The following is an 18,951-nucleotide window of genomic DNA, read 5'->3' as shown; positions in this document are numbered from 1 at the left end:
ATGCGGTCTATGCTGGACAAGGTCTTTCTCAGATATACACCGAGCTCTTTTCTCCTATGCTGTGTCTGCCATGCCTATTCCTTTAGCAGTTACTACAGTTGTGGTGGGAGGGCTGCTGCTGGGGAGCTGACTCTGGGGCCTCACATATGCCTGGAAGTACTCTACAGAATCCCATCCCTAGCCTGGATTTTGTTTGCTTTATTATGGGTTTGTTGTTGTTGTTTGAGATATGGTATGACTATATAGCTCTGGCTGTCATGGAACTCTTTATGTAGACCAGGCTTGCCTCACACTCACAGAGATGCACCTGCCTCTGCCTTGCAAGTGCTGGAATTAAAGGTGTGTACAACCATGCCTGGCCTGTTATTTTTTTCTAAGAGCAGAGGTTTTAAATCTAGATGAACTCTTAATCTATTGATTTCCATGTTTGTTTTAGACAGAAAGTACAGAGTTGTAGAGATGGCTCAGGAGTTAAGAACACCCATTCTTCTTGCAGAGGACCAGGTGCAATTCCCAACACCCTCGTGGTAGCTCACACCCTCCACAATCAGTTCCAAAGGATCTGATGCACTCTTTTGACTTCCAAGGACACCAGGAAGTGCACAGACACACTTGCATGGGCTCCAGGCACACATGTAGTGGACAGACACACTTGGATGGGCTCCAGGCACACATGTAGTGGACAGACACACTTGCATGGGCTCCAGGCACACATGTAGTGGACAGACACACTTGCATGGGCACTAGGCACACACAGAGTGCACAGACACACTTGCATGGGCTCCAGATATACATGCAGTGTACAGACACACTTGTAGGCAAAGCACTATATGTATAAAATTTTTAAAGTCTTATAAAATGTAATGAAAGTGAGAAAGCTGCAAGTGTAAATGACACCCGAGGCTGGCGGTGTCTGGCTGGCTGCTCTGTGGTGGCTGTAGCCCCTTCATCCCTAATGGCCCTGCCCATATAGGTTTAAAATAACAAACCAAAGGGCCGTACAAAGGCAGACAGGGAGGCTTAGGCTTAGACAAACACAGACCCAGGGAACTGGCAGCAGATCGTTTATCGAGGGAGGCAATTAGAAAAGGCCCGGGAAGTCCACCCAAAGTCACTGACGTCTTATCATTTTCCACTGTAATGGTTTCCACATTCTTCTCCCTCAAGCATATGGAGGTGCAGATGAACCTGACATTATGCCAGACACAGGTGGGCACACCAGCCTTGGGAAATCATATTAGCAGCGCTCACTAAGCTTTTCCACTGAACAAGAGTAAAATAGAAACCTAACAAATGTATACAGAGCAGACAGCACAGAGGAGAATACAACAACCCCCGCAATGACCTGCGGGCTACGGGCTCACCCTCCTAATGCTGCGGCCCTTCAATGCAGTTCCTCATGGGGCTGTGACCCCAGCCATAAAACTGTTTCGTTGCTACTTCATAACTGAGATTTTGCTACTGTTATGAATCATAAATATGTGATATGCGGTATATCTGCTTTGCAACTCTTGTGGAAGAGTCTCTTACCCCCCAAAGCGGCATGGCGCACAGGCTAAGAACCACTAACTTAAGTTTTTTCTAGTGCCTTTGAACTTTCTGGCTCAGTTTTCTACACATAAAAGGTTCCCTATAGCTCAGCATGTCGGTGCACACCTTAAATCCCAGCACTTGGGAGGCAGAGGTAGGCATATCTCTATGTTCTAGGTCAGCCTGGTCTACACAGTGAGTTCCAGCACAGCTAGAGATATGTAGAAAGACTATGTCTCAAAAAAAAAAAAAGTTTCCTGTGTTCAGATCCTTGCAGTGAGGATGCAGAGGCAGGACGGGAAGGTGCCTGTGTGCCTGCTAGGACTAGAAGGCTGAAAGCCTGCTTTCTGCTTGAATGTACCAGGGCGTGTGGGGAAGGATGGGTGCACTGGGAGCTAGACCCAGGAGGCCTGCCCAGCAACAAGACAAACTCACCTTTCCTCTGTGGACCCCAGGCTTTCAATTTCATTAGCAACTTCTGCTATCTCTTCCTTTAGCCTCTGTGAACAGAAGGAGTTACCAGGAGGAGAGCTGCAGACAAGAGCGATACTTCCAAAGCCCTTCACACAACTCCCTCCAAGCCAACACCAGAACAGAAGAGAACAACAGAACAGGCACAAACCTACTGGGTCAACTACGAGAATGTGTTTACTCCAGGACACCTACTAGGCCCCCATCCAGACAGTGAGTCTCCAAGGTGGGAGGCAGCTACTTGGCCCAGAGTTCCCGGGCTAGGGGAGGGGATTTTTTACGTACATACACTGTATTAAAAAGGTGTAGTCACAGGGGCTGGAGAGATGGCTCAGAGGTTAAGAGCACCGACTGCTCTTCCAGAGGTCCTGAGTTCAAATCCCAGCCACCACATGGTGGCTCACGCCATCTACAATGAGGTCTGGGGCCTTCTTCTGATATGCAGGCAGGACATTGTCTTTATATATAATCTTGATATAGTGTTTCAGAACAGAGGTATGACAGCATGACAGAGCTAACAGGCACCCACATACATGGTTGTCTGGATGTCTGAACCAGCCGGGGCTGTGCTGAGCCTACACTGTGGCCTCATGCTGCTCTAACTGGACAAGGGAATGCCCCGCTAAATCTCCTGAGCATTCACTCCAGCCTTCTCCTCATGCAGTCTTGGAAGGGAGTGACTGCGTCCATGCAGAGGACCCTACCAGCTGAGGGTGTGGGATACGGCTCTAGTTTGTTTGTTTGTTTGGTTTTTAACTTCTGTTCTTCTGGCCAAGGGATGTGATGGCAGCACCTTCACAACTCCTGTGAGGCCGATGCACTGGTGTTTGCAGGGCATGTCCCTAGAGACTAGACTGTAGACAGCGATGGCACTGTCTTTCCAAGTTTCTTCTCATAACTGGAGGCTCTGCTGGGAAGAAGGAGCCATGCAGCGGGTTATTCTCACGTTGAGCAGTTGGATGAGGCTCTTCTAAAACCCTCTGTAAGACTCACAGCTGCGAAAAGCTCGGTCCAGACTTCACAGGGCAGTGAAAGGACAGGCCTGCTTGCCGCTGGCGAGTTGGAACTATTCCGATGGCTTTCCCTGATCCTCTGGTAACTGCTAGGAACGCGGAGAAACACCCTCAGCTGAGAGGTGGTGGAGTAGGGCCTATGGAAGGTTCCAGCACACCCGAGGCTGCATTCTGCGGTGTGTCAGCTGGAGGGCTTAGCTCTGAGGCTGCTAGTTCTGATAAACAGCAGTAGGGAGAGCTGCTCTGAGGCTCTTCTTTCTGGGAAACCAAAAGTAAGCACTAATACCTACACCTGGTCAGAGCTGTGGCAAGTGCTAGCTGTAAGTGTGCCCTGTAACAATGCACTCAGTCACCACCCAAGCAGCCTCCTTTACTCAGCTTCCCAAGTGCCCTCCAACCTGGATGTCAGCCAGCAGCTCCTGCTTCCTCCGCCGGATGTTCTCCAGTTCTTGACGCTCTTCTGCAGTCAGGTCACTGGGGACTGCAAAGACAGAAATGTCATGAAAGCATTACTCCCACAAAATAACAAAATCCCAAAGACTCACAGGTAAAATGTGACCAAAAGAAGCCAGAAGCTAATTTGGAAATGATGGACTGCTGGGAGCCACTCAGGCAGGGTTATGAGGAGAGGCAGGATCAGCAGCTCTTAGACCAGCTGAGCAAGGACAGTTGCCAACAGAACAGGAGGGAGATGCCACCAGGTGAAGCAGCACAGATGAGAAGAGTGACAGGCCTAGCCACCGTCTGCCCCACCATTCTCCTGCTTTCTAGCAGGGCAAGGACAGGCCTCAGTGCCCTGCTGGTCAAAGTGGAACTACATCCCCACGAGTTTTCTCTGGTGAACTGCAAAGCAACAAGAGTGCCTTTGTGCCATTCTGGAGGAAAGTGGATGAAAATTTTTTGCATACAAAGAAGAAAATCTAGAAAGACACCCAGCAAGCTGAAAACAGCAGTTAAGTCTAGGAGCTGGGATGATGAACGTCTTTTCAGCTTGGTTCGAATGTCCATGCTGCGCTCCCACCATCAAAACACACTCATCATGAACACTGCCACGGCCCGCATGGCCAACTTCTTATTTGAGCACTCTGTCAGAAGCAAGCAGCCACATGAGTGACAAACACTAGAATCAGCAAAGTGTCTCTGTCCCCATGTCTCCAGTCCCCACCCCATGCAGACCCCAAGTCCCCACCACTCCAGACACACTACATTACCCATTCAGCCACATGCTGTCCAACTTCATGAGTGACTGAGAAGGAAGTAGAACAGAAGTGTGTCCCCTTATCCTCAGGGAACACATTCCGAGAACCCCAGCAGACTTCTAGACCCACAAATAGAAAGGTTGTCTCCACACGCACATCCACATTAGATGACTTTTCTGTCTCGCCTAGGCACAATGTCACACCATAGCCAAACCGTTGGCAGCCTGATGAAGAGCAGCAAAATGTGTTGAGATTTTTGTCAGTGGTACAGCGGATCACAGACAGAGAAGAGTAAAGCAGGACAGAATTAATCCTGTTGCTCAGAATGGCATGTAGGTAAAGGTTTATGAATTGTCCATTTCTGGAATTTTCCATTTAGTAGTTCGGCTGCAGAGGATGGGGGGCAATGGTTGTAACTGAGGTGCCTCAAGCAGCCTGGTGTTTAGTGGGCAAAGTGTTGGCTCCTGTCCCCTCTTGCACAGTACGGTGCCAGGGCCACCATCCTCAACATAGACAGACAGCTTGTTTCTGTTCTTGAATCAAGGTTTGATGCCCAGCCCCTGGCAGACACTTAGCTGAGCCCATTGAGGGGAATGCACCTCTGTTTACAACACAGATGGACACACACCGACGATCCAGAAAACACACTCATCTTGACATGGTATGGCTTTGAAACTTGGAGGCAGAAGTTCACTTTAAAAATAGCTGAGGATATCAAGATTTGACCTGATGCTTACAGAACTGGTAATCAGATCATCAATGAATCGCCATATGAGCAGAGCAGAAGTGTGATGGTTCGTATATGCTCGGCCCAGGGAGTGGCCCTATTAGGAGGTGTGGCCTTGTTGGAGTAGGTGTGTCACTGTGGGTGTGGGCTTAAGACCCTCACCTTAGCTGCCTGGAAGCCAGTCCTCCACTAGCAGCCTTCAGGTGAAGATGTAGAACTCACAGCTCTTCCTGCACCATGCCTGCCTGGATGCTGCCATGTTCCTGCCTTGATGACAATGGACTAAACCTCTGAGCCTATAAGCCAGCCCCAATTAAATGCTGTCTTTTATAAAACTTGTATTGGTCATGGTGTCTGTTCACAGCAGCAAAACCCTAACTAAGACAAGAAGCAAGAAAATAAAACAACCACTTAAAGTTACCTCCTGGATCCACCCTCCATTTGCAGTGCTGTCAGGACCCATTATCTGCATTTCATATTCAAATGGTGCTTCTCATGGTCTGCCAACCAGATGCTACTTTAAAATTAAGGAAGAGGCCGGGCATGGTGGCACATGCCTATAATCCCAGTACTTGGGAGGCAGAGGCAGGCGGATTTCTGAGTTCGAGGCCAGCCTGGTCTACAGAGTGAGTTCCAGGACAGTCAGGGCTATACAGAGAAACCCTGTCTCGAAAAAAACAAATCCAAAAAACCCAAAAAAAGAAAAAATAAGAAAAAAAAAACAGAAAGAAAGAAAGAAAGAAAGAAAGAAGGAAGGAAGGAAGGAAGGAAGGAAGGAAGGAAGGAAGGAAGGAAGGAAGGAAAGAAAGAAAGAAAGAAAGAAAGAAAGAAAGAAAGAAAGAAAGAAAGAAAGAAAGAGAGAAAGAAAGAAAGAAAATAAAGGAAGACACTCTAAAAGTAAACAAACTCCTGTAGGCTTTCAGTAGCCAGGATTTCAGCGAGTCTCCAGAACAGAGCACAACCGGGAGGGAGCACAGGCCTTCTCGGGAGCCCTGGGTGCCACTGGATCTCTGTAGCCTAGCCACGGGGCTGGCTCTGTATGCTGGTGAATGAGAACACATCCTTCTCCCCAAGCAAGGAAACAAGATGGACTAGCGCTGGTGAGCAAGCTACCTGGTGAGGAGCCGACCCAGGTGGGTGAGAGCCCTGGGGGTGTCCTGCCAGCTCCCCCTAAGCAGAGCCCTAGGCCTTAAGACCCAACCTGCTCAGAGCCTTCCTTCCGCTTGCCCATCAAGCTTCCCCTTTACACAGACACCTGCAGTGGAAACAAACAACCCTGCAGCAAACAGACATTAGAGAGCAAAGAAAACTGTTCTTCGGAAGACCTACACCCTTGAAGGGAGGTGGGGGTTACAGAAAAAAATCGTACTCTTGGAAATTAACCTCTACCCCTTCAATCCTCCAATCTTAAAAAAATATATATTAAGAAAGGTAGGGCTGGAGAGACGTCTTGGGGTGAAGAGCACTGACTGATCTTCCAGAGGACCCAGGTTTGGTTCCCAGCACCCACACACTGGATTACAACCTTTTGTTAACTATGCATGCGGCACACTGACATATATGTAGGCTAAACAAACAAACATGTAAAATAAACACACACACAAAAAACAGAGGACAAAATGAGCGGTAAAAGGAGCAACAGAGAAAGACCCGATCGTGAGCAACCATCAGCTCAACACACAGTAAAGATACAATGCAAAGATGTCAACAGAAGCAACGGCCTCTACACAACAGGAGTGGGGGGTTCATCAGCCCACAGCTGAAGAGATCTGCACATTCCAGAGAGGACTGGGGTGGCCTTCAAGATCTAAATGATGACCCCAACCAAGTGGGGGACAAATCAGAGTCATCAGATGTCCAATTAGCAGAGAGCCAGTCTTCTGGCTGCATGTTTTAAAGTAACTTCAAGAGGAGGACACTGTAGGACAAGGGACAGGGCCAACTCAGGAGCATGAGGATGGCAAACAACTCAGCTGGGGGTGGGGCAGAAGGCGTGTGGAGCAGGCTGGCATGCAAGCTGTGGACTGTAGGAAGAGTATTCCAAAGAACAGAAGACTGCAAGTAAAAGAATAGTGTGCAACACATTCTATAATCTCAGGGGCAGCCTGAGCTTGAGCCCAGCCAGGGCTATAGACTAAGACTGTCTTGGGGGCACTGAGAACTGTGATAATGGGAAGGCACCACTTCACTGTCTCTTAACAAAATGGAAAGTTCTTGCAAAATGGAGAAACAAAAAGCTCTCATTTCAAAGAACTCCTGGGAGGCTATGAGTGAGGCCTGGGTGCCGTGCCCTGAGCAGCCCGCTGTGTTTGCAGTCCTGCCCTGAACCACTTGCTGCTTGTTGGCTTTCAGAATCGGCTGCTTGCAAAGCATAAAATGCTCACCGAGAATGGAGAACAGTTATCATGGGCGACAATAGTACCATGGAGGATGAAACAGGTATGTCAGGATGGGATCACCTGACAGGCAGGGTCCCCATGGCAGAGGCAGGAGGACAAAGGAAGCAAGAGCCTGAGTACAGACCAAGGAAAGGTCCACAGTGTAGACACACTCACAGGACTTGAAGAACTAAGAGGCATAGCCAAGCCCTCAGCCCAAGAGTGGGTGGGGAGCTGAAGCCTCTGTCCATCACAGAGGAAGCCAGTGGTTCACTCCCAGCTCTGACAGTGACCAGCCACTGAAGACCCAGGCACCAACACCAAGGAGCTCATGGCTGCAGCTGCCTTGGAGAGCAGGTCTGGGAATGGAGTGAGGGGGCTAGCGTGAATATTCACATGTCACATGTCTGACACTAACCCAGGGCTTTCAGGGAAAAGGCTTCTGTGTCCTTGCAGCCAGACACACATGGATTTATTATTGCCAGTTTGCAGCTATAATAAAGATGTTAAAAATAAAACACAAAAAACGTGACATTTGTTGTCATTTATTTTGATCCAGTCTCCTGACACTAACTATATGAACTCTAAGTTACTTCTGAAATACTTAAAAACCTGAAACCAACACTTCTTCCATTTTGGTTCAAAGAAGAATTAAGAATTTAGAAGACCCCAAAACAATCTCAATCTCTTTTTATTCTCCTGGAATTTTGCTCAAGATGAGGGAAATCTAACATTTTAACAAATACTTTCCTCTACAGAAACTCAACCAACATAACCTTACCAAACCTTACCAACTCAACACTAGATCTTTAGTTCAAGCCTTTGTGGCAGAGAACAAACAAATTTCAACAGTTGCTTCATTTAACCCAAAAATCCTCAACGGTTGCCAGGGTGCTGGAAGTGTGAAGGTTCCTAGGACCTGGGCTGACCACACAGATACTATGAATAGCAGAACCATGCTGGGAAAAAGAGACAGAAGGACTCAGCATTGGGTAACCTGGTCTACTGGACCTGGATAGCTTGAAAGGCTATCAAACCCAGTGGACAGCCAGGGTTAAACTGCATAAGAACATTCTCTGACAGGCCAGATGGCAGAATAACAAACAACTCCCCCTCCCCCACTGCCACGTGCTACAGCTTTGCTGCTGTGCCAGGAGGCAGCTAAACCCTTCTCTAAAGGAGAGGCCATGAAGCAGGGCAGCAGGTTGTCTAGTGAGGTCAGAGGAGTCCTTCTGTGGGACAGTGGCTGTGCTGGAGGGCAGGAATCCATGCTCTAGGGTTAATGTGTAAGGTGTTCGGCCGGCAGGCTGGCAGCGAGAACAGCCCAGCACTGGTCTCCTCACCATCCTTTCCCAGGTTCCAATTTAACGAAGGGGATTAAAATGGCCAAACAACAAGGAGCCATTGTGCCCAGTTGTAAATGCGGAAGCCACACAAGGGAAGCTTTCATTTATTTATTTAAATGTTGCTTTGCAGATTTTAACTAGGCAGAAACCTAGAGCTGAAACATGGTCCAGTCAGCACATACAAAGGAGGGCTGTCTTAAAGGGACGGTGCCATCTTTTCAAGCCAAGGAGCAGAAAATGTGCACAGGATGGCAGGCAGCAGTCTAAAGCCTGCAGTCCCTGCTCTGTCCCATGACAGCTGTCCTGAGGTCCCATTGCAGATGCAACGCCTGTGACATCAGACTCTACTCAGCAGCCACTACTCCATCCATGGCGCTCCCCCAGCCCTAGTGTGTGCTGTGAAACCAGAGGGGTCCAGCCATGCCTTGGAACTCAGATTTCCTTCTTGATTTTGAGGTCATCTTGCCCTCCACCCCCGAAAAAAACCCTGTCTGGCTTGAAAATACACTATCTGCCTTGTCTTTTTCCTACCTTAATTATTAACCAATATCCACAGAGCACCAGCCTCTCAGTGGCTAAGAGGGTCTGTATTTAATGCAGTACTACAGGGAGATACTTAAGAGTGACCAAGTAGGTCTTCTCCCTGTGCAGCAGGTAAACATACAAAGCATGGCTACCATGGAGAGAGCTCCAGCCTAGGCTTAAGGACTCCTCATATTTTCAAACGCAGCTCTCCTGTAAGACACACTTCCCAGCCTGGACTCAGACAGGCTCCTGAACCCTGAACATGCCTGTAGATATTTCCTTTCTCTCCTTCCACCCTTCCCCCAACCTCTGGCTCACCTCAGATAAACCTAGCACAGCCCAGAACTTCAGAGGTGGTAAGATGAAAACAAGTTTCTCCACACCTCCACAGAGCTGGCACCCACTCTGAGAGGACACTGATTGTCGTCTTTCCAAGAGCACAGATACTGAGGCTGCTGTTGGAACTTCCTATGAGGCCCACAGGGCCCACAGTGTAAAGAGCCCTAAAGGCCACCACTACAGTGCCAGGCACCAACCCATCAACTGTCTGCCCTCCAATGGACCTGCCCAAAGAAGCCTTAGCAACAAGGCCAGGGTCTGTCTCCTCCAGAGGCCTGTATCACATTGTCTCCCAGGAAATCCCAGTGACTTACACTTTGAAAAGCTTTAAGCCACTAGAAAGAACTTGGATGTTTGCAGCCACACTGTTGAGTAGCAGCTGTTACCTCTCTGTACGATGGAACTACCCCGTCCATCACTGTCTCCATCACATGTAGGAAAGCAGACAGAGCAGCTTACTCAGTGAGCTGAACCACGTCCCTTCACCTGCAGTCCCAGCTCACTCTCCTCCTCTCCTGCCTACCCAGCACAGATGCTCACCCAACCAACAGCTACTGCTGCCTCCGAGCGAGGTCGCAGACTCCTTTCTGGATGTGTAGCAGTCCCAGAGGAGACCTAGAGGCATGAACAACTTTAGGAGTGCATGTTAATGGGGGCTATGTCTATAGGACACTACCTGATGGACTGGCCGGGGCTGCTGGGTTACAATCACCCACAGTCCATACTCACCAGCTGTGTGACCCTGGGTAAGCTATCTCATCAGTGTATGCCCCTCCATGAACAATAAGCTGGCAGGCTGTTTCCAGAAAGAACACTCTGAAGTGAAGCATGGCTCTTACATCGTAGAGGGGAAAGTGGCAGCCCTAAGGCCTGTACCTTGTGTTAAGTCAGAAACTGTAGGGAAGGGGGTCAGGGCAGGAGGGGCTAACATAGAAGCAAACAACTGCAGATCCAAAGGCAGGATCAAGTTCTTACTGATCGCTGCTACACTTGCTGGGAGAGTCTATTTTCCCTCACTTAGAACTCCATTCACAGTCAGACAGTGGTGTTGCATGCCTGTAATGCCAGCACTTGGGAGGCAGAGGCAGGCGGATTTCTGAGTTCGAGTCCAACCTGGTCTACAGAGTGAGTTCCAGGACAGCCAGGGCTACACAGAGAAACCCTGTCTCGAAAAACCCAAAAAGAAAAAGAAAAAAAAAAAAAAAAGAACTCTCCATTCACAAGTGATGGGACTGAGTCATTCAGAAGGCCTGAGGACACAACCTTCCTTCCAAGTATCTTTCAGACAAGAGCAAAAGATGAAAAAGCCAACGCTGATGCTTCAGGCCACACACCAAGTCAGAAGTTGTTTCCAGTCTTCAGGATAGTAATCAGAATCCAGGCTGAGGGAACGTGGACACAGGAAGGGGTGTGACCACAGTCAGAGACCTAGTGACACGCTTGCTCCCAGCAGTGTGCCACATTCCCATCACACTATTACAGAATCTGTCACCTTTAGAGAACCAACCCCATTTCCTTCCTATTGAGTCAAAGCTTCAAAGTCCTTCCTAAAATTGAATACACTGTCCTGGGGTTTATAAAGAAGAAGGTTCTGCTGCCGCTGCAGCCCAGGATGAACCCTGAAGAAGCTCAGTGAAATGGCAGTGACAAGATGGACATCGTGGGGTTTCCCTTACTCAAGGGTCCTTGGGTCACAGAGAGAGAGAGAGAGAGAGAGAGAGAGAGAGAGAGAGAGAGAGAAAGTGAAGTTTTGAGGTGAAGGTGGTTGAGAAGATCAGTAGGGATGAAGTGGCAGTATTTTATGGTTCTACAGTTCTGGGGATGAGAACATCACTATTTAAATATGTTCAACACCATTAACTGTATACTTCAAATGGCAAAGATGGTAAGTTTTATGTTATATGGATTTTGCCATAATTAAAAATAAACAGAAATTTTACTGGCAATATCCTAACCTCTTGATTCCAGCTTAGATCCTTTTTACTATGATCTGGCCCTTGAAAAAGTACTTTGTCTCACCACCCTCCCATAGCATAAGAGTTTTAACGAAATCCACACACTCACTGGACCAAAGCCTGTTAGATTCTCATGCAGCAAGCACAAATGATCCTCGACACAGATGTGGTGGGCCAACTGCCAAAGTGGAGGTTTATATACTCTAGTTTACAGTCTTCCAGACAAACCCACCCAGGCCAGCCTCTGCTACAAGTAAATACATTAAAGACTTTGAATTCTGAAGGAAGACTGCTCTTGTTCTCAAGGCTGAGGAACAGATCCTCTGATGAACATCTGCCTGGGGACAGGAGGGAGTGGGGAGGAAACCCAGGACCAGCCAGGACTTCACAGACTTCTCTTCGGCTTCCTCCCACCCCCATTTCCTCACAGGTAGACATGGATTAGGAGTGTAACTTTTAAAAGCTCCAAGAACTATCATTTAGAGAAATGGATCAACTGTCATTTAGAGAACAGGATCAACACAATTTATTGAATAAAGAACCCAAAGCTGAGTTTGCTACAATTTAAGCAGCTCAGTAAAAAGAATGAGGTCAAAGTTCAAGGCAGTAAGAGGAACTGAGTCATCAAATTTCATCTGGTTTTATTAAAACAAGCAGGAACTGTGCTCACAGCTGAGAGACCCTCACCCTTTCTTAACACCTGGCAGGGCCAGAGACACAGCCAGGAGGCACAACAGCAGCTTCTCTTCAGCACCAAGCTTCCAGAACTCTCTATTCAGGACAAAGCTGGGAGCCCTTGGTGAGGAAGAGCCTTGGAGCCCCCCTTCTGAGGCAGCACTGGGTCCTTAGCCCTTGGGGCAGGTGGAGAGTTCCCTATACCAGGAGCTCTGGTCATCAGCTCACCCTCCTCTGGGGTCAGAGGACACTGAATCTTTTGGGTGAAGCACTGCCATTCTGGTGCCTGCCAGCTGCAGTCACGGGTACACTGCACAGCTGGGCTGCCACACCCCCTTGCATCCCAAACAGAAGCAGAGAGGGGGATTTCAGAAGTCACTTCTCTGTCACTTTACCTAAAGATCCTTTGCACACACATTGACTTTTCCTGCACACCTAAGCTGTCTTTCTGTCTGGCACCGGGAAAGGATCTTGCTGGTCTTTGTGTGCACTCTAAAACCTTGGCTGCCCCTGACCAGGAAGGTCCAGAGGCCCAGAGTCAGCAAAACCCCAAGTGGTCGGCAAACCTAGAGGGAGAGCCGGGCTGTAAATCTGCCCCTTGGCTTTCTGCTGCCCTATTTTTAACCGACCCAAAGCCAGCACTGGGAATTGGTTATTGGCTTGCTCCTCAATCTCAGGACAAGAAGAAACAACAAACGACCGGGTACCTGTCCAGAGCACAGTGGAAAAGCGCAAAGGGTGGAACCCAAGGACAGACATGCAGAGTCAGCGGGCACGTCACTCCTGCTGCCTGCTGCGGCTATGGGGTGCAGGGGGGGGGGGGGAGGCTGCATCTAGGCAGAACAAGGGGGAGCTGTAGTCCCACTCCATGCGCCATCCATCCACCAGGCTCTTACCAGCGGCGTGTCCCCTCTCCTGTGGCCCCAGTGTCCTGTCAAGCTCTGAGCAGCAACATCAGAGCCTCAGCTGATCCGCGGTTTTCCGTGTCAGAGGCCATGGTGGATCTGTACAGCAATCCCACAGGCCCAGGCTCCCAGGAACTCTCCCAGCTCTGGGTGCAGGGAGAGCTGGAGCCAGGACAGCATTTGTGTGCCAGCACACAAGGGCAGGGGAGGAGGCGTCCAGAGGAGACAAAAGCCGAATGGCCAAACAGCGGGCGGGGGTGAGCAGAGCCTGGTGGGGAAGGCTGGCACAGCCCCGGGAATGGGGCCGGTGCACGGAGCTGCAGCAGCAGCTGACACTCGTGTGCGCTGTGCGCTGTGCTGTGTGCGGCTCCTCTCCTAGCAGGCTCATTTCCATGAATGTAATCACACCGCCCCTCCTACTACCCTCTTCCTGGCCTCCTGGGGGAGGGGAGGCACTGCTAGCGTTTGCTCGTAGGCTGTGCTTGCTTTCTTCTTCTCCTTAGAAGCAAAGCTTGATGGCTGCTCTCTCCAGGAAGAGGGTAACCCTTGCTTAAGATGTTTCCTCAGACAAGAGACTAGATCGGGGGTCAAACATCTATTGCCTTCGTCGGCATAACCCCAGTCCTTGTGCCAGTCCTACATCAAGCAGCCTGCTCTCCCACACACACCATCTGGGAGGGTCTTAGGAGACAGCATCCTACAAGACCCACCCTCTGGAGAATCTCCTCCCTCCGCCTCCTCATGGGATACTGCAGCCTTTTTATCGTCTGCTGTGCCTGTGTGCTGGTGCCCATGTGTTCTTCATCAGAGGTGAACCATGCTTGCTAAGTGCACTGGGTAGCAGAGCAGGGCTGGGCAGACTACTTCTGGGGGTCACTGAGCAAGATGGCTGGTGACAAGAGACATGGCTACATCCTAGGCACAAGCAGTCTCTCTGATTCTTCAAGGACTGCAAGGGTCACAAGGATACCTATTGGACAAGCCATCTGGGATCCCAGGGCCCAGGACATAGATTCCGCAGGCCCAGGCCTGATACTGAAGGGCTCCAAGGTGACTGACTGCTGACACACCAAGAAGCACTGCTTGAGGCTATGAAGGGGAGAGGTGGCTCTTTAAACAAGCACCAAATAAGCCAGGAGAGAAAACAGTAAAAGCATCACTGGAGTAAGCCAAAGTTCATTCTGAGTGAGCGCTGTGGCCTTTAGAGCACATGGCTCAGTGGTGGGGACTCATTCCTGTGTGCTGAGGCAACCAGAGGCAAAAGCTGAAACTGAGAGCAAGAGCAGGCCCCTTCTTCCCACTGGGTGCCACAGCCAGCCTCTCAGCCAGGTGTGATATCATTGAGAGTCTCTGGGACAACCCCGCTTAATAACCGTGACTCCAGATATCTAGCACGGGGATCCCCAGCCCAGGCCTTTCTTTGCTGTAGCCCACTGCATCAAGGAAGCACTGCTGAGGTCACCCTTCTCTTCCCAGGTGTCCCCTGCCCAGCTGGAGAGTGTGGTCGGAGAATGTTGACAGACACTCATCATCACGGCAGTGTTCCCAGACTGGACTCAAACACTGGGCTCACCACTCCAGCTGGTGTCTTCTAAAAACAGCCATGACAGCATGACCAGCTAGTGCCAAGATAGCAGGACTTGTTTAAAAGAATCCTAAAATCACTTACAAAATTCCTGCCGACTCTTAAGTATACACACACTCCAGCGACTGCCCCCAGCAGGTGAACCCTGACCTATCTATCCCTTCCTACATACACCAGCGATCATACACATAATGTGCAATGTTGGCTATGAATCTCCCAGATGCGGCCACTTGCAACATGCACACTGAGTGGCTCTTCTGCATATGAACTGGTCACCTTAAGCTGAGACCCATTCGACAGGAAGCTGGTAGCAAAGGCCTGTATGAACACAACTCTAGACTAAACAACAAAGTACAGGGAACCAGCAGACCAGAAGTCAGGGGAAAGGCTGCAAACCAAGTCCCTTTCACACCTAAAGAAAAAAAGATGCTAAAATAAATCAATGTACAACCAAGTTTATGAAGACATGGTGGTTAGCAAAAAACAAACAAACAAACAAAACAAACAAACAAAAAAACCAAGGGAGGGACCTGCTTGCAGAACAGAAATTCCAACAGAGAAAATGGAAGTTTTTAGAAGTTACTTTCTTAGACTAATAATTCAACACATCAATCAGAGACCTATGACCTAGTGACCCTGGAAGATACAGAGCTAATAAGACAGGTTCCGCCCTCAAACAGCTCAGCCATTACCACTTCTCTTACAGTCAGAACAGCACACACTGCTCTGTAAAGGGGCTATGGGCTGGATGGCTATAGGCTGAACAACAGAGAACAGGGGCACACGTCCGTCTAAACTGAGTCCACACAAGAGCCAAGATTGGTGTTGAGCTGTAGGATACACTGGAATAAGGGAGTGCCCCAGCTGGAAGGGAGAGCAAAGGTGGAAGGGTGGCCCGAATGGGAAAAGTCTGGAAGGCAAGATGGAGTGGGGCTGGTGTCTTTGACTTCAACTCAAGCAGTTGGTTCCACAGTTGCTGAACTGAGATAAAGAGAGAAACACTTCAGAAGGGCAAAAGCAGCAAGGAGGTGCCTGGGGGAAGGGCCTGGGGGCCTTCCAGCTTGAGGAGTGGACAACAGGGACTGATGTTAAAACTCCAGTGAAGTGAAGAGGAAGTACGTCCTCTTGTACTGGTGCCTGTGACTTCAGGAGCCATCCTTACCTGATACTAACACTCCAAACACACACACCCGCTAACAGCTCAGCCCCTCCCCTCCTGCCTCAGGCACGATCTGCAGGAACAGAGAAGCCTCCAACTAGTGTGAGCTCTGGGCTCACCAGCAGCCACCATACAGAGTCAGGGGTCAGGTTTGTAACAGAGCGTCTCCCTCTTTATACCTAATAGACATTGGCTGGGAGGAACTTTGAAACGATGGCTTGGATAGCCTCCAAAAAGAAACAAAAACAAAAACAAAAACAAAACAAAACAAAACAAAAAAAAAAGAGTGCAAGGTGAATGGGTAATTTCTAATGGGAGAGGCACAGACCAAGGTACCTTTGGTTCCCTCAGCTCCCCCCCAGGCTCTCTCTACACACAAGGCACTACAGAGCCACAAGGGACACAAAGTCTCTGCCTGTCATGACCTTCAATCCTGATACTGGAGATTCTGAAATTCTTTATACTTAAAAATGCTTTGTGATGCTTTAGTACAAATATATACAATTAAATGGTTTTTCTTTCTTTTTTAGGTATTTATTTATTTATTTATTTATTTATTTATTTTATGTCTATGAGTACACTGCAGCTGTCTTCAGACATCAGAAGAGGGCATCAGATCCCATTACAGATGGTTGTGAGCCACCATGTGGTTCAACATGTGAACTCAGAACCTCTGGAAAGAGCAGTCAGTGCTCCTAACTGCTGAGCCATCTCTCCAGCACTGGAGAGGCTTTTTCAAAGAAGCCACCAACTGCCATATCTTCTTGCTCAATAAGGGTCTGAAAGCTGAGAGGGGCATCTCTACCTCACGTGTCTTAGGTTTCTATTGCTGTGATAAGCATCATGACCAAAAGTAACTTGGGGAGAAAGAGGTTTATTTCAACTTGTAGTTTGTAGTCTATCCTGAAGGGAAGCCTGGCAGGAACCTAAGGCAGGAGGAGATGTTGCTTGTTGGTTGGCTGCCATGGGTGCAGAGTTTACATTCTTATATACCCCAAAGCCACTCGTGCACCACCCTCCTGGGCCCTCCCACATCTATCATCAATCAAGAAAATGTCCCACAGACTTGCCTACCGGCCAGTCTTTCTCAATTAAGGTTCCTTCTTCCCACAAGAGCTAGCTTGTGTCAAGGTGACAAAAACTAAGTAGTACATCCCAGTAAAGTGCTAGACAGCCACTCTCTAGAGTTGTCCTTAGTCTCAGTGGCAACACTGAAATCTGAAAAGAGCCCAGGAACAACTGAAGTCACTGGATGGAGTCCAGAGCAGTTCAACTTCTGGCCCTGTGGCAGTCACTGATGTTTCACAGTAGGCCAACATGGATACCCACAGAGGCCCAGGCCTCTGGCTTCTACTGCCGGGTAGGGGTGAGTGAGGGGGACAGGTTCCATCTCTGCCCTACTCAGCAAATGTCTCAGGGGATGCTCTTAGATGCGCCCTACCTCCTGCTCAATGTAGAGGCAGCTTGGCAGGATCTGCATGTAGCAAAAGAAGCCCAAGAGAGCTGGGAGGGTGGGGGTGGAGGGACAGGAGGAAGCAAGGTCTTGTGTCTCTGAGATCCAAGGCAGAGATAGAAGGCAGATTCAAAAAGGAGCACAATAAACCGAATACGAAAGGACGGCTCAAGCCCAATTCCCTGTACACGGGGAGAACAAAAGCACCAATGACCACCTGCCTTCCTGGGCACACACAGTCCCAGAAGTGTGGACAGGCTGGTGTAGCTTTCTGTGCCGCATCAAACACACAGATCTCCATCAGAATATCTGAGTCGGCTTCTTGAACTAAATTCGGAATCTTAATTTGTATGTAAGAATTCGCACAATGGCTACAGCATCGAAATTGTAAAAATTGAAAGTCTTTCGATACTGAATGTGGTGACTAGAGAGTAAGGTGCTCTACAGAGGCCAGCAGGGACATGATGGGACCAAGTGGTGCTGTCACATTCCTCCTTATGCACTATGTGTGTTTGGTGAACACACGTGAGCGTCACACCATCAACAGCCACCATGTAAAGGGGCTTGTGGAGACGGGGCATGCTCCAACTCCACCATTCCTACTGTTCTGTAAGGTTGGTCAACAGCAAATGCAATCTTTACTACTAAGGCTTCTCAGAAAAAAAGCAGAAATTCCACCAGCTCCTTTGCCCAGACAAAGCCTGAACCCTTCTGTGTTAGAGATATTCATGGGCACTGGTTGACCATCAGGGAAACCCCTGCTTGGTGACACTGCTGTGGTGGTACTGGTGGCCTTTCATATAGGTGTACTACTTAGAATCCTGACTCTGAGGAACACAAAGAAAGAGGCTGAAGCACCAAGAAGAAAGGGGTCAGAGCAGCCACTGACTAGAGAGAACCTCGCAGCTGTCTCTGAGGTTGTAAGTTGAGCTTCCATGAGTCCTCTATAAAGTGTCATGAAACACAGAGCTAAGGCAAAATATGACTTCCTGGTTTACCTAGGAAAGGAAGGAACGTAGTGTGGGTCCTTCCACACTAGCCCATCTGCAGGGTAGCAGGACTTAATTTCCTGCTCCCATAGCTCCCTGCCATACATAGCCAGGAGAAAAAAAAAGGTAGCTGATAATCTCCAGGGCCAGGAGAGGAGTGTGTCAGCAGGTCAGCAGCAGCAGGTCAACGTAGGTTAACTTAGGCTGTGAGGTGGCTCAGTGATCTGAGAAACTGCAGAGCTGACCAGGGATTGGCTGGGTAGCTGCAAAGGCTCTTCCTGGATCTGGACATCTGACTGTACAGCCGCTATTGATACCTGGCTCTGTGCTGGTGCCACAAACTCCTCAAGGCTGAAGACCCCGGGCGGGTGGGCAGGAGAAGCAACATTCCCTAGAGTCGTTCCTAAGAGAAAAGCAGAGCTGAGCAGGAGACAGATGGGAAAGCAGACACCAGAACACTATGTTCAGTAAAGTTCTTTTGGAAGGTTGTCAAGGTCCAAAGGGAAAATGAAAGGTGGAAATTCCCAGATATTTACAGAAGGTCTAACTCTCCTTTTCTGATGGAGCCAACAGCAAACTGTACGCAGCCTCCCACCCCATTGCAGCAAGTTTTGTGAACCATGTGAAGACTGAACACTGGAGTATGCTGCCTCCAAGCTACCCTGATCACTCATCTGCAGTTTCCAGCTTCGTCCTCACTGA

At 49.1% G+C, this 18,951-nt stretch overlaps 1 protein-coding gene across 4 annotated transcripts in view; it reads right to left on the bottom strand.

The window, feature by feature from the left end:
- Window positions 1–18,951, bottom strand: part of Cyth1 (cytohesin 1) — an 83,571-nt gene that overhangs the window by 23,730 nt on the left and 40,890 nt on the right. For 3 of the 4 annotated variants that reach the window (XM_052197503.1, XM_052197504.1, XM_052197502.1), the window contains exons 2-3: window positions 3,413–3,495; window positions 1,966–2,030 (exon numbers count right to left, since the gene is read on the bottom strand). In XM_052197503.1, coding sequence (XP_052053463.1) covers window positions 1,966–2,030; window positions 3,413–3,495 — 148 coding nt within the window. Of the gene's footprint in view, window positions 1–1,965; window positions 2,031–3,412; window positions 3,496–13,054; window positions 13,401–18,951 lie in introns of those variants that run through there. The other variant, XM_052197505.1, reaches the window with a different exon arrangement.

This window comes from Apodemus sylvaticus, chromosome 10 (assembly GCF_947179515.1).
Source record: "Apodemus sylvaticus chromosome 10, mApoSyl1.1, whole genome shotgun sequence".
In the NCBI taxonomy this organism is placed as follows: domain Eukaryota; kingdom Metazoa; phylum Chordata; class Mammalia; order Rodentia; family Muridae; genus Apodemus; species Apodemus sylvaticus.
Note: the sequence above shows the minus strand (reverse complement) of the source record. Positions and strands in the feature narration are given on the sequence as shown.